Source organism: Hypomesus nipponensis, chromosome 3 (assembly GCF_054491055.1).
Source record: "Hypomesus nipponensis isolate SF chromosome 3, ASM5449105v1, whole genome shotgun sequence".
NCBI classification, from domain to species: domain Eukaryota; kingdom Metazoa; phylum Chordata; class Actinopteri; order Osmeriformes; family Osmeridae; genus Hypomesus; species Hypomesus nipponensis.
Genome location: NC_140363.1, coordinates 13,601,993 through 13,614,488, shown reverse-complemented (window position 1 = coordinate 13,614,488; position 12,496 = coordinate 13,601,993). Strand labels below are relative to the sequence as shown.

General features: G+C 43.2%; 2 protein-coding genes across 3 annotated transcripts in view; one reads left to right on the top strand and one right to left on the bottom strand.

Moving 5' to 3' along the window:
- Positions 1–675: 675 nt before the first annotated feature.
- On the bottom strand, positions 676–3,921 carry LOC146299887 (platelet-activating factor receptor-like). 2 transcript variants are annotated; one of them, XM_084683371.1, is made up of 2 exons: positions 3,865–3,921; positions 676–1,934 (listed from the first exon to the last, which is right to left on the bottom strand). In XM_084683371.1, the coding sequence occupies exon 2, from the start codon at positions 1,881–1,883 to the stop codon at positions 699–701; it is 1,185 nt and encodes a 394-aa protein (XP_084539497.1). In that variant the 5' UTR covers positions 1,884–1,934; positions 3,865–3,921; the 3' UTR covers positions 676–698. The 2 variants fall into 2 exon arrangements, with proteins under 2 accessions (XP_084539497.1, XP_084539496.1); XM_084683370.1 differs by lacking the exon at positions 3,865–3,921 and adding an exon at positions 2,587–2,788.
- A 6,725-nt stretch (positions 3,922–10,646) lies between these two features.
- The window catches only part of luzp1 (leucine zipper protein 1), a 40,889-nt gene continuing 39,039 nt past the window's right edge, over positions 10,647–12,496 (top strand). The window contains exon 1 of the mRNA XM_084677388.1: positions 10,647–10,896. The gene's annotated coding sequence lies outside the window, so the exon portion shown is untranslated. The remainder of the gene's footprint in view (positions 10,897–12,496) is intronic.

Here is a 12,496-nt window from a genome sequence, read left to right as displayed (position 1 = left end):
TTGCTGCTCTTCGTAAAGGCTGACAAACAAGAGTCGTTTTCATAAAGGCACATATTCGTATATAATAAATACAGACACTGTAGCTTCTGCATTCTTATAGCACAGGACCACACGAAGATGGGGTACTTTCACAACTGATCTTTTAGGCGATATTGTACTGTATTGGACATATGCTGTTTTTGCACTTGTGTATTTTTATTTTAATGTATTTGTATTTTTGTCATGCATGTTTTTTATATGTTCTCTGGTATGGGCCAAGTACCTGAAATAAAGCTGAAAATAAATTATTAAAAAAATATTTGAGACACCCTATCTGACCAGGGCCCTTAGAATCGTCCTAATCCAAAAAAAAAAAAAAAACTCCCCCCCTTTCGACACCCCTGATCATGACTTTCAAATGAACTTCCTCAACGCAGAGGCTGGGTGTACGACACCCTGGGTGGACGACATGACTGTGGTTTTTGACTGTGACTATTGCAAAACTAATAAACTTCCTCATGTCTCTGGCTTTCACACTTTTGCAATGTCCTTTTCTGACATCCGACCTCAAAGATGCGCTCCACTGCACTATTTACAGTAAACAATGTATCAGAATAAAAGTGGAACAAGGAAACACTGCTTTGGAATGCCATCTCACCAGGGTGTCAATCCAAAAATGTACTTCCAAGAAGTGACTTACAAAATAAAACAACTTTATTTCAGCTCTCGTCAGCCATGTTGGCTGTGTAACCCTGGAGTTGCAGGTGTTCACCATGCCTCTGGCTCTTGCTGTCCATGGACATCTGGGTAGTGCCTGTTTGGAAGCAAGCATCCCCTTTCCTCATCTTCCTCAGGTGGGCTTTGATGTAAGAACGGAATTTATTTGTGGCAAAGCAGTAGACTACAGGATCCAGAATGCAGTTCAGGCCCATAAGGAGGAGGGTGACCTGGTGGAGGTCGTTGAGGTATTGCCTGGTGTCCCGCTCCCACCCCTGGCTGCCCCATCCCTCCCTGATCTCCAGCACTGCCAGGACCCAGGGGAGCTGGACCACATGGTGGGGAAGGAAGCACAGCACAAACACCCCCACCACCGCACACAGCATCTGCAGCGCCTGGCGCTTCACCCCGCGGGGGCGTCGGGACGCCCTCATGGACGCTCCAGGATCACCCCTAGACCTGCAGGACGAGACAGCAGGCTGGCTGGGGGACTGTGCCAGGAGGGCGTGGGCGATCAGAACGTTACAGATCACCACCAGCAGGAAGACAAGGAAGAAGAGAGCGATGATCAGGATGTGAGTTGTAGCAATAACCCTTTTGTCGTCATCTTCCTCATGGGTGTAGTCCTCAAAACAGCGGGACACGTTGTCCTTGTCTACCTGTAGGCCTGGGGACATCAGGTACTGGACCGACATGGCCAGGGTCACCCCCCACAAGAGCGTCGATACGATGATGCCACGGCGCCGGTGTTCAGTTGAAGCGGCGGCCAGTGGCCGGCTGATGGCCCAATAGCGGTTGACGCTGATGGCGGCGAGGAAGAGGATGGAGCAGTAGGTGTTGATGAAGAACAGCAAGCCCGCCACGCGGCACATGAAGTCAGAGTAGATCCAGTCACCACCACGACTGTAGTAACCAATCCAGAAGGGCAGAGCACAGACGAAGAGAAGGTCGGCCATGGTCAGGTTGATCATGTAGATGCGGATCTCGCTCATGGTCTTGGACTGGCGAAGCTTCCGCAGTATGAACAGCGCATAACAATTGGCTAACAGGCCAAGGATGAACACTATGCTATAAAACACAGAAAACAGCGTGTAGCGGAACTCAGAGTCCAGGAAAGTTCTGTTTCCTTGGGTGACAGAGGACTTGTAGAATGTTGTGGTGATGTCCAGGCTTGTGTTTGTCTCCATCCTGCCCGTAGTCTTCACTAATGGCTCTGTGGGGAGCTCCTGCACGACACTCTGAGAGGGCAATGCAATATTAACTATGTTAATGTACACACATATTAGAAGTATGAGTATTTGTATGTGTGTGTATGTGTGTTGCACTTGTTGGTTAGTTGTAACATGTTGGTTAGTTGTAACTGAGTTAACTACTTGTACCCGCTGTAGATTATATTATTGTTGCTTGCTTTCCTACAGGTACACTCTTGTACTTGAGGTTCATGTTGTTCATTAACGTGTTTAACTACTTGATCTTATGTTTCTTCCCATCGGCACATGGTTGCTTATCATAGTGTATGCTCAGGTTTTGGCTTCCTGCAATGTTTTTGTGGCTGTCTCGTTGTTTATGATCATTGACCTATGCACTTTTTGTAAAGCTCTCTCATGGAAGTCGCTTTTTAGTCTGCTAAATGAATACATGTAAATGTAAAGCAAATCCAGTCAAGTGTGACAAAGATAGGGGAAAGTCAACATAGACAGGTGTGTGTCTAGTCACCTTAAATAACCAGAAAGCCATTTTCTCTCATGACTGGACAGATTCTAACCACATATTTTCCCCTTACACAGTGAACAGATCACAAATACAAAAAAGACCATAGAAAATTATGGGATGGTATAACAAATAGGCAGAGACAAGTTAACATGTTCAAAATATACGCAGCCAACTCACCATTATAGTCCTCTAGCACTCTCACAAACTATCAGTTGACAAATTAATAAAAAATCTCAAATTCTATCTCAAGTTCTACAAACACATGGGTTAAGCTTGAAAAAGAAAATTATGCCCTGGTTACACAAAATCGAAACAACTATTTATAAACGCCAATCTCCTGAGAGACATGGTACGTTAGTTGATCGAGCACTTCTTCACACTGAATCATCTTCCTCCTAGTTGCGCCAGGAAGGGCAGTGAAACATTTAAACTGGAAAACCATGGCTAACACAATCATTGTCGGTGCTTCAGTTGTTTGCTGGAATTTCGCAAGTCCCTTCATGACTCACGAGGAAATCAAGTCAAGTCGGTTTCATAGAGCACATCATAGAGCAGATTTAAAACAGCCGATGCCGACCAAAGTGCTTTACAAAATCATCAAATATGGCAGAACAACAATAAATAAAAACAATAGACAAACAACACAATTAGCCTACAGTAAGCACGAGTGACCCTAAACTGACTCGAAAACCAAAGAATAAAAATAAGTCCCTTCTTGACTCACGAGTAGGGCTGTCACATTTTTCTTGTGCGATATATTGTACCAAAAATAATTGCGATTAGGCTACCCGGTTACCCGGTTGGCGTTGCCTCTTCAGCTTGAGATATAAAGTGTGGCGTGAGAGCGTGTGAAATGGCTGAATGCGTGCGAGTTGGCAGCCCTGTGTGTGTCAAAGGTTTGCAGCATATTTGGTGTGTTTTTTAACATTTGTTGTCATCCTACTTTGTGTTTAAGCTTCGAAAGACCTCCACAGATTTAGTTGCATTAGCCTACTGTCATTAAAGGTGGGATGCAAGTGTTCATGTGTAGGATTTTTTGTGGGTTAGTAGTGTGCGGGTCCAGCTACACATGAGCACCCAGCCGTTTCTATTTAACCTGACGATGAAACTAAAACCCGGGACCGGTGATCTTTGAGGCTCTGACTAGGCTCTATGTCTGCTTTAAGGTTGTGTCCCACCTCCTTTATTAAAACGCGACCAACTTTATTGCTGTGGAGGTACCTAGCTACTGATAGGCCTAAGACTCAGAGCTTTTCAGGTTATTTATCGCTTCACCGTCCGTAGCAACAGAGTTAATAAAGTAGCTAAATGCTATTGTACGTTATTTGAGGCCACTTTTTCAGGTCGGCCTCCCATCCCTCGATAGTAAAATTCAGAGGTATGATCAAACTGTCCAGATTCTGTTGTAACAGGCTGTGTTCCCACATGTTTAATTTCGCATCAGAATTAGCTTACCGCAATTACTGTTTATGAGCGTTACCATGACAATCGCCGGCTGCGGAAGTCGCGCCCATAATTCAGGAAATGGATCATGGGAGCTAGGAATAAGGTGGTTTCGACACAGAAAGCAGACAAGATGACTGAGGCAGCGGGATCGACTAAAATGTTATGACATTCGTTCTTATGTAAAAATGTATATAATGATTATTTTTTATTATAGAAATTATCAGTTGCAATATAGTGCAGCACCAAAAATGATTGCGCTCATTTCCATATAGGCCCTACCGTGCGATAAGTCAATATATTGAGTATCGCGACAGGCCTACACGAGGAAATCAGATCTAGATAATTTCGATCTAGTCTTGTTCCTGCAAAGCAGTTTCTGCAAAAACAGACAACTAAATTCCAGTAGAAGGGCGTGTTTCAAAAAAAGAAGAAGCCTACAAACACCTTACGTGAACTTTCATTGGTTCTAAGGTGTGGCGTGTGAGCATGTGAACTTGTTGAAATGCGTGTCTCACGGTCAATGGAGGTCAGATGGCAGTCAGATGGCTGAGCGGGCAATTAATCAGAAGGTTGAGTCGGGGGGAATGTCCCTGTACTTACTGTAAGTTGCTCTGGATAAGAGTGTCTGCTAAATGACTAAATGTAAATGCCAATGCTTGAGGCTTGAGAACACAACTGTATTCATAACAGGTCTATTCCTAGGATAGGCCTATAGCGGGACAAGTTAACCCTTAATTCTCAGAGTGAGAAACACAAGGTGTTGCGTGAGAGCGTGAGTAATGGTTGAAATGCATGAAACTTTAAACATATTTTAATTCTTTGGCTTTCGACTCAGTTTAGGGTCACTCGTGCTCACTGTAATTGTGTTGTTTGTCTGTTGTTTTTATTTATTACTGTTCTGCCATTTTTGATGATTTTGTAAAACACTTTGGTTGGCATCGTCTGTTTTGAAATATGCTCTATAAATGAAACGGACTTGACTTTAAAGCCCTGTGTGTTTTTTGACTATTTCCATGGTTCCTGAGTAACTTTCGGTGGTAACTTTCTATACCTTTGCCACGATCCTCCACAGCTAGGCCTACTTCCATAAAACTAGCTTTTCGAATAGCCTTACATCAGATTGAACAGGTGCTCAGTAATAAGGCATAGGCCTTGAGAGACTTCTCACAAGGATCAAGACACTGTGCAGGATGCAGGAGTGTCTAGAATATATAACTTGTTACCATGGTACTATTAATTGCTGGGATTGTGTGCTGTTCCATGTTTTGACCACAGTGGTGCGCCAGAGACTAACAAACAAACTATACAAATCACAACTTGATTTTTGATTTCTCATATTTTCACGATCGAGTTTAAAGACAATTGAATATGTGTAGTCATTTTGATTGAGGGAATATGTAATAATGAATGAATAATGAAAGACTGGGCATGCCTTAAGAACCATGCACTATGTCTGTGGGTGAGTGAAATGTATTCTCTCTTTATACCCTGTTATAACCATATTAGATCTAGCACTTCTTTCTTCCTGCTTCCTGTGCGAAGTCTTGTTTTAACACAACCCAAAACTGCATGGGTGTATCCCTGTTGTTCATCATAGTCCCATTAAGTTCTACTAGTTTAATATCTGAGACAACATTTAACAATGTCAGCCAACATCAGCACATAGCCTGGTCCCCTTCAGCACAACCTCCATGAACTGGTGCCGCAGTATAATTCCTGGATTAATGTTAACGATGAACTCTAACCATACTGGTGTTATTAGGGTTGGCAAAGAACACGCGAAAAGAGGTTTTGTGGTGAGCCAGTCAGGCATTTTGGGGCCACAGGAGGGTATAAAATAAAAAGAGAGGGGGTTTACTGCATCTTCAGAGGGAACTTTGGGGTGTGGAGCTATTTGTAAATTCCACAATGTTTTTGAAGCACTTAAACTGGTGCCCCGGCTATGACATGGGGAAAGCTTGTGGGTGGTATTTTACGCTATAGATAGAATAGGACACACACATATAAGATTAACTACACTATCTCCTTTATTGTTAACTACATAGGTTGAGCGCTGAATCCATCCCTGTGAACATACTGGTAGAGAGGCGGTAGTGTAGTAGAAACTGAAAAAGTGTCTAAACAAGAATACAACTACTACTACTAATATAAATACTACTACTGTTAATACAAATAAGTGTAATATACGGTAAATACAAATGCGTTAAAATGACATCCGCTATGATTGAGAAGTAAGTAATACTCAATCATAGAACAGAACAAGACCAGAGCTCTTACATTTTTCACAATTTCCACCAGAGAGCAGAGTTTAGCTGCTCTTCGTAAAGGCTGACAAACAAGAGTAATTTTCATAGTGGCACATATGTGTATATTGCCAAGTTACTTTGTGCGAACATCCGATAACACTATACATTTTATAGTATATTTGATTTAATAACTGAGCTGTATAAATATATACAGTTGAAATATGTGTATACATATAATGTATTATACATACATCTTATAAGCCTCTGGGCATAGTGAAACTATGTGTTCTGCATATCTCAGCCTCTTCAGTTTTATGTCTTATATCCATCATCACTGAAGCGTGCAGGCAGATCAGCTGTGATGTTCAGCACATTGCACAGGTCAGATGGAGGAATTTCACATCTCTTATTTCTCATTGGTCGAGGAAGACACGCCAGGCCCAGGTGTGAGCAGGGGAATGCTGGCTGGTTCCCAGCAGCTTTTATGAGGGGTGCAGGAGATGGGAGAGAAAGACAAAGAAAGAAAGAAAGAGAGCGATTATCCAGTCCTGCTTTTTGCAAAGGAGTTGGAGGGATATTCTACTCCTCACACCTTCGACACTCTCTCGATCCTTACCTCTGTTTCATCTCCCTCTCCCTTTAGCATCCCTCTCTCTTTCCCACCTCTTCTCTCACTCCCTTCCTCCTTCGCCGTCTCTCGTTAACACAAAAAGTCAAAGCCAGATCTGGTTTTATCTCTGCAGGCCTTTGGACCACTTAAGCAGAAGGAAAAGAAGAAGAAGGGAGGAGGAAGATAAATGAGGAGTGCTTTGCCTGTGCCTGGCAGAGGGGCAGGAGGAGAAGGCCTTTGGCAGACGGAAGGATGTAGTCTCTTAGACAGATTTACTGCCCGTCCGCCAGTGGAGGCTTCTGTGGAATGCAGTACTGCAGTGAGCCAGGGGGGCATGTGTGGGTGAGCTGGGGGTGTTGGGGGGGTGGAATAAGCAGGACTAGTTGCTTTGTTTCCAGGTGCGCTTTTTGTAAGGGTTTAAGCCCTGTGGCCCTGAGCCTTCTCTGGCCTCAGTCTGTGGTGGTGTGCGGCACTGCGTTTTACAGCACAAGTGCCTGAGCTGCTTAATGCTGGCACACATGAGTTTGACCACATTCGGGTCCTGGATGATGTCAAACTGTGTGTGAGTGGAAAATGCTTTAATTTCTTTAATCCGGTATGATTCCATACAGAGAGAAAAATGAGGCCTCACTCCCTCTCAATGCACAACATATGTAACTGCTGTTATCTGAGCAGAGGATTAACCCTGTACATGGGGTTACAGTTCCCCATGAGTTACCCACATTTGTCCTCCATTTTAGTTTGTTGAAGTGGAATATTACTCCCTTAAATCTGGTGTCTGTCCTTCTACATCTCAGCTCTGTGTTTCCACCAGAACCTCATGCCTCCTTTGCTTACTCCTTCAATAGCAGAGGAATATTTATGGTTCTTTCTCCGACTACACAGTCGAGCAATCCTACAGACCTGTTGATGGAAATGCCCTATCTGTTAATTTCTAAAGAGCTCTCCCACCCCTGTACTTGTTTTCTTTTTGTCTTAAACACACACACACACACACACACACAAACACACACACACTCACACACACACACACACAGATGAACAGACACACACCCACAAAAATACCTGAGAGCACTGCCAACGATGCCATACCATGTGCAGGTGTCTGGGCATGTCTCGCTATGCTTCAAACAGCTTCAAAGATTTTAAACAGATTTTATTTCCATGTATTATTTGCTGTCTTGAGCCACTTGCCCACCTGGTGTCATTTTCACACTGAGCTATACCCTTACTGTAGCTTTCAGACAAACTATCAAGTCAGGCATGATTAGAGCTAGGTCTACTGCCAGCTGTCTGAGCGGCTTGAATTTAGCCAGTTTAGAGGTAGGAAAGACACTGGCTTCACTGTGGGGATCTCCACACTAGAGAGGATTTAAAAGGCACAGCAGTTTACTCACCTTTGTCTCACTCAAGGTCAGGCATAAGTGGAGACTTTTAACATCAAATAACATTCAGCCCACTCTATATCTCTCAGTGTGTCACTCTTTCACACTTTTTCTGTACCAGATGATCTGTCTTTTTCACAATTTTTGTCTCTCTCTTTTGCACTTACTGAGTTCAATGACGCTCAACTGCCCATTTAAAAATACACTCCACTAAAATGGAGGACTTTGTTTGTGATACTAAGATGAGCAATAAAAGTGAAAACTGTTTTATTATCATGCCTCCTCTTCCTTGCACTGCTTTTGACCTCATGAACAAACCGGCCTTTGAATCCTAACAATTTCTAGCAACGTAAAACAAACACAACAGCATTATGAGTCTAGATGGTTCTTTTATAGATGAGAGATATAGGCTTTCTTTTCAACACACGGTCAGTGGTTAAGCTATAAGATAGGTTGGGTAATACTGGTTCTAAAACCAAACACCTGGTGCTGTGGGTTAATAAATAGCCAATAAACTGTGAGTGTTGTCAATGGTTGAGCAAGGGTTGAGCAAGTGGTTTGTATGTGTGAGCCCATGCTTTGTCTAGAGAACAGCACACACTGAAATGTATTATGTCTAATATTTAATTTGAGAAAAAAATGAAATGTTTTGGCACTATATTTCCCCTTTTTTGGGATCTGTTTACCGCTGGACCAGTTCCACCCTCCAGTCAAGGTGCTGTGTGTTGATTTGACCAGACTGCCTGTCACATGCATGCTGTGCGCTCCAGCTACCCTTTGCCCTCTGTGAAGAATGAAGAATGTCTTTACAGCCTCACTCTGCGTCAACGTCATATAACTCAATGGCTGCATTCCATTCCTAAAAATGTCTCCTTCCCAAATAACCTTGTTTATTACCAGAAGGATTCATTTGTTCATCCTCGGAGATCTGGGGTGTCCGAGGAGGATTGAAATACTATATCAGGTTATAAGTGATAATGGTGAGAAGACACAATGTTGTCAACTTATTAGCTGTGAGCTAGGTTCCACTTTGAGTTCTCCACCCACTTGATACAGTCATAAATGTGATAGAAGGGGAAATAAGAACCCATGGGAGGGACCAATGCATTAAAATGGAACCCGGCCCATGTCAAACATATTCAACACTCAGCATACGGATGCTGTAAATTATATGGATGTCATCACAGTTCAATACATAAAAGCAGACAATGGATTGCCTTTAGTATCAAAACTATGTACGGCAAGAATTTATGGCTTTGCAAACTAATTTCTTATATAGGAAGAACAAACACACTACCTGTTTCATAATCATAAATTTTATTGTGTTAAACCCAAACTCATACTGTCAGAGACAAACTGGAATCAGGGCATTACTATTGGTATATTCACTGCTGTACTTTTTGTATGTGCCATTTGTATATCACTTTGGATAAGTGTCTGCTAAATTAATAACATGTAAATATGTAAATGTAATAATAATAAATAAATAAAAATTCTAATACTTAGCCGCTGGCTTTATTTGAGAGGCAAGGAAGTCCTCGAAGAATTTTGAGGCCAGTGGAAGGTGGTGTTTTTATCCGTGACTTGAATTCTCTGCCCTCTGTCTTCCTATTCTGTGTGTAGGGTGAATTCCGGTAATCTCATTTTTTACATGCATTTTCTCGTCGGAGCTTCCTGATTGACTAGTGCCTTGACCCTTTCTGTGACACCTCATGGTCCATACCAATCACGTTTTCAGGCAAATAACATCCATGCTAAACCTATAGTCAAAGTTCTGTGGACTATACATTGTCATAGCAGGGAAGAAAACGCTTTGGAGTTTAGGTGTCCCACATTACCCAATGTCCCAGATTACCTGAATTAACCCTATCTGTGTGTGTGCATGCCCATGTAAATGCATGTTTGTGAGTGCCTGTATGTGTATTTATTTGTCTGTGTGTGTGTGTGAGAGAGAGAGAGAGAGAGAGAGAGAGAGAGAGAGAGAGAGAGAGAGAGAGCGAGAGAGAGCGAGAGACAAAGAGAGAAAGAGAGAAAGAGAGAAAGAGAGAATGAGGGTTGGCTTGGTTTGAGGAACAACGTGGCCTGGTTTACACTGGTGATTGGCCATGCGGCCAGAGTGGTTTGTCTCAGTCCAGCAGACAACGATAAAGTCACAAAAGGGACATATTATTCTGCTGCTGAGTCATGTACACCCACAGGTAATCCAAAAGACTGACAGTCTGCCACTCTCACACCACCCTTGTCACTAACTGCTGATCTCACAATTATCAATTGTTGATAATATCACAATATTATGGTGAAAAGTTTTTTTTTCAAACTACTTGAATTTTTTTTTATAGGCTTTTATAATGTTAGGGGTTACAATAACCGGAAAATTCTAGGAACAGATTGTTATCCATGTCTCATACTCTTGGTCTGAAATCTGTTACTACTCACCGGCTACATTTCCACAGGAGAGGCGGGCTGCTCCGCGAAGGGCGTTCTTTCTACGGACAGTCATACAAGGGGTGGGTCCTGCAGCGCTGAAGGAAAACCCACCTATTTCATTGTTAGGGACGCGGTGGAATGCGATGGTTTGATCCTGCAGTGCAGGGAGGGGAATAGGGAGAGAAAGGGAGAAGGAAGAACACCGAAGCCAGTTCGGAAGAGAAAAAATCCCCTGTCCTGCTGGTCAAGTCAAATGAGAGGAATCTGTGGAAGACTAGGCTACAAACCTTCAACAGAATCATCTTGTCGGCACCAACTTCGATACCAATCGTGTGAATTTTGGGGGATTACATCGGATGTTTCTCGTGGAACGGTAGGCTAAGAGAATATAGTCATTTGTTTAGAGCAGGTTTTGTGTTAAGTTAACCGTTATATCCCGGTGATTTCCTGAGTTCGTCACACGAGCTGTCTGCTCTGCATAAACTCCGAACTGCGGCAAGTTTTACCCCTCCTCCCCGCTCTTGCTTCACTGCCGCAGCCAAAACGAAGCCTGCTGGTAACACCGGACTGCGGCTAAAAACCAGGTGTCGAGAATGTCGCAGAAATAATTGAAATTTGGCAGATGTCTATTTCTTTATTGAACCTGTGAACATGTGGTTCATTACCGCAGCGACTGTTGAATGGACACATTTTAATTTCACGAGGCATGGAACTATTTATGTTCACGTCAGCAAACGCAGTAGGCTACCTTGGAAGTTTTAGACTGGCTCGATGGAGTCATTTTATTCCTAGGATAATTTTCAGACAGTCGACGCAAAAATTGTGACGGTAGCTTAAACAATGTAGCTATCTGATTGTATCTGCATATCTATCTAGCTTTACTTGCAAGGGAGACGGTCAGCTTCGCTCTTCGGACGTGTGGCTAACGAATTCGACAGGAAAAGAGATGTTTTCCTCGAGAACAATGTAGCATACTTTCTACCGGTTCCAGGCGCGCAGAATCTCCTTGATGTTCACACTCCCACGGTTGGGCCGATTCCGTTTTGAGTAGTCTAATATAGATTTCTCGTTTTTATGGTACTCTTTGGTAATGTTGGTATTCATTCATACTTTTTGTCAAGTATAGGCTATCCAAGTTGTTGCCGATAGGTGTTCTACCTGGTTACTAAGTGCGAAGTTGACAGCCATGATGGGAAATAGCCTTCGATTTCACCTGTCGAGGGTGTATTTGAACGTGCTAATAGAATATCATCAAGGTATTCTCAAACAGGTTGTTTTGGTTTAGAGGCGTATTCAGGTGTGCGTGCATTTCTTTTTTTGTTGCAAAGGCAGCCTCTGTAAACTTACACATAGTGTGTGTGTGTGTGTGTGTGTGTACGGTATGTTAATGAAAGTGGTGAGAGTAAGCAGCTCTCCTTCCACCCTTGGTTCGTCAGCATCAGCAGCAGCAGTGGATTAGTGATCTGCCAGGTGGAGCCCTTAACAGAGAAGGCAGAAAGGAAACTAGAGGGGAACCTGCCTTGACCTGTTCCAGACATGAAGGCAAATCACTGATGGCTTTCCAGTAAGTCCCAGAGCCAGCCAGCTACCAGCTAGATCCACAGCTTCTGCCTCAATCCATGCTTCTGGTTTAGGGAATGCAAGTAGCTGCAAGTCCTGTTGGCTGGGCAAGCAGACGGTCACAGCTGTGTGTGTGTGTGTAGCTCATAGTAGATACTTAGCCACGCACTATCTACATTATTCGATATACTGGTCCAAACACACATTCTCACACAGTGCAGACAAACTACGTCCGTCCAGTTGTCAATGCATAGCATTATGAACCTTACTCAGTCTGGGTATGAGATGCTTCGATCCCCCCCCCCCCACACACACACACACACCCACACACACACACTCCCCAGAGGCCCTTAGCTGCTTGACTCAGCTCCATTATACAGGAGAGCTGGTGAACTTTGGTACCTTCAAAGGGT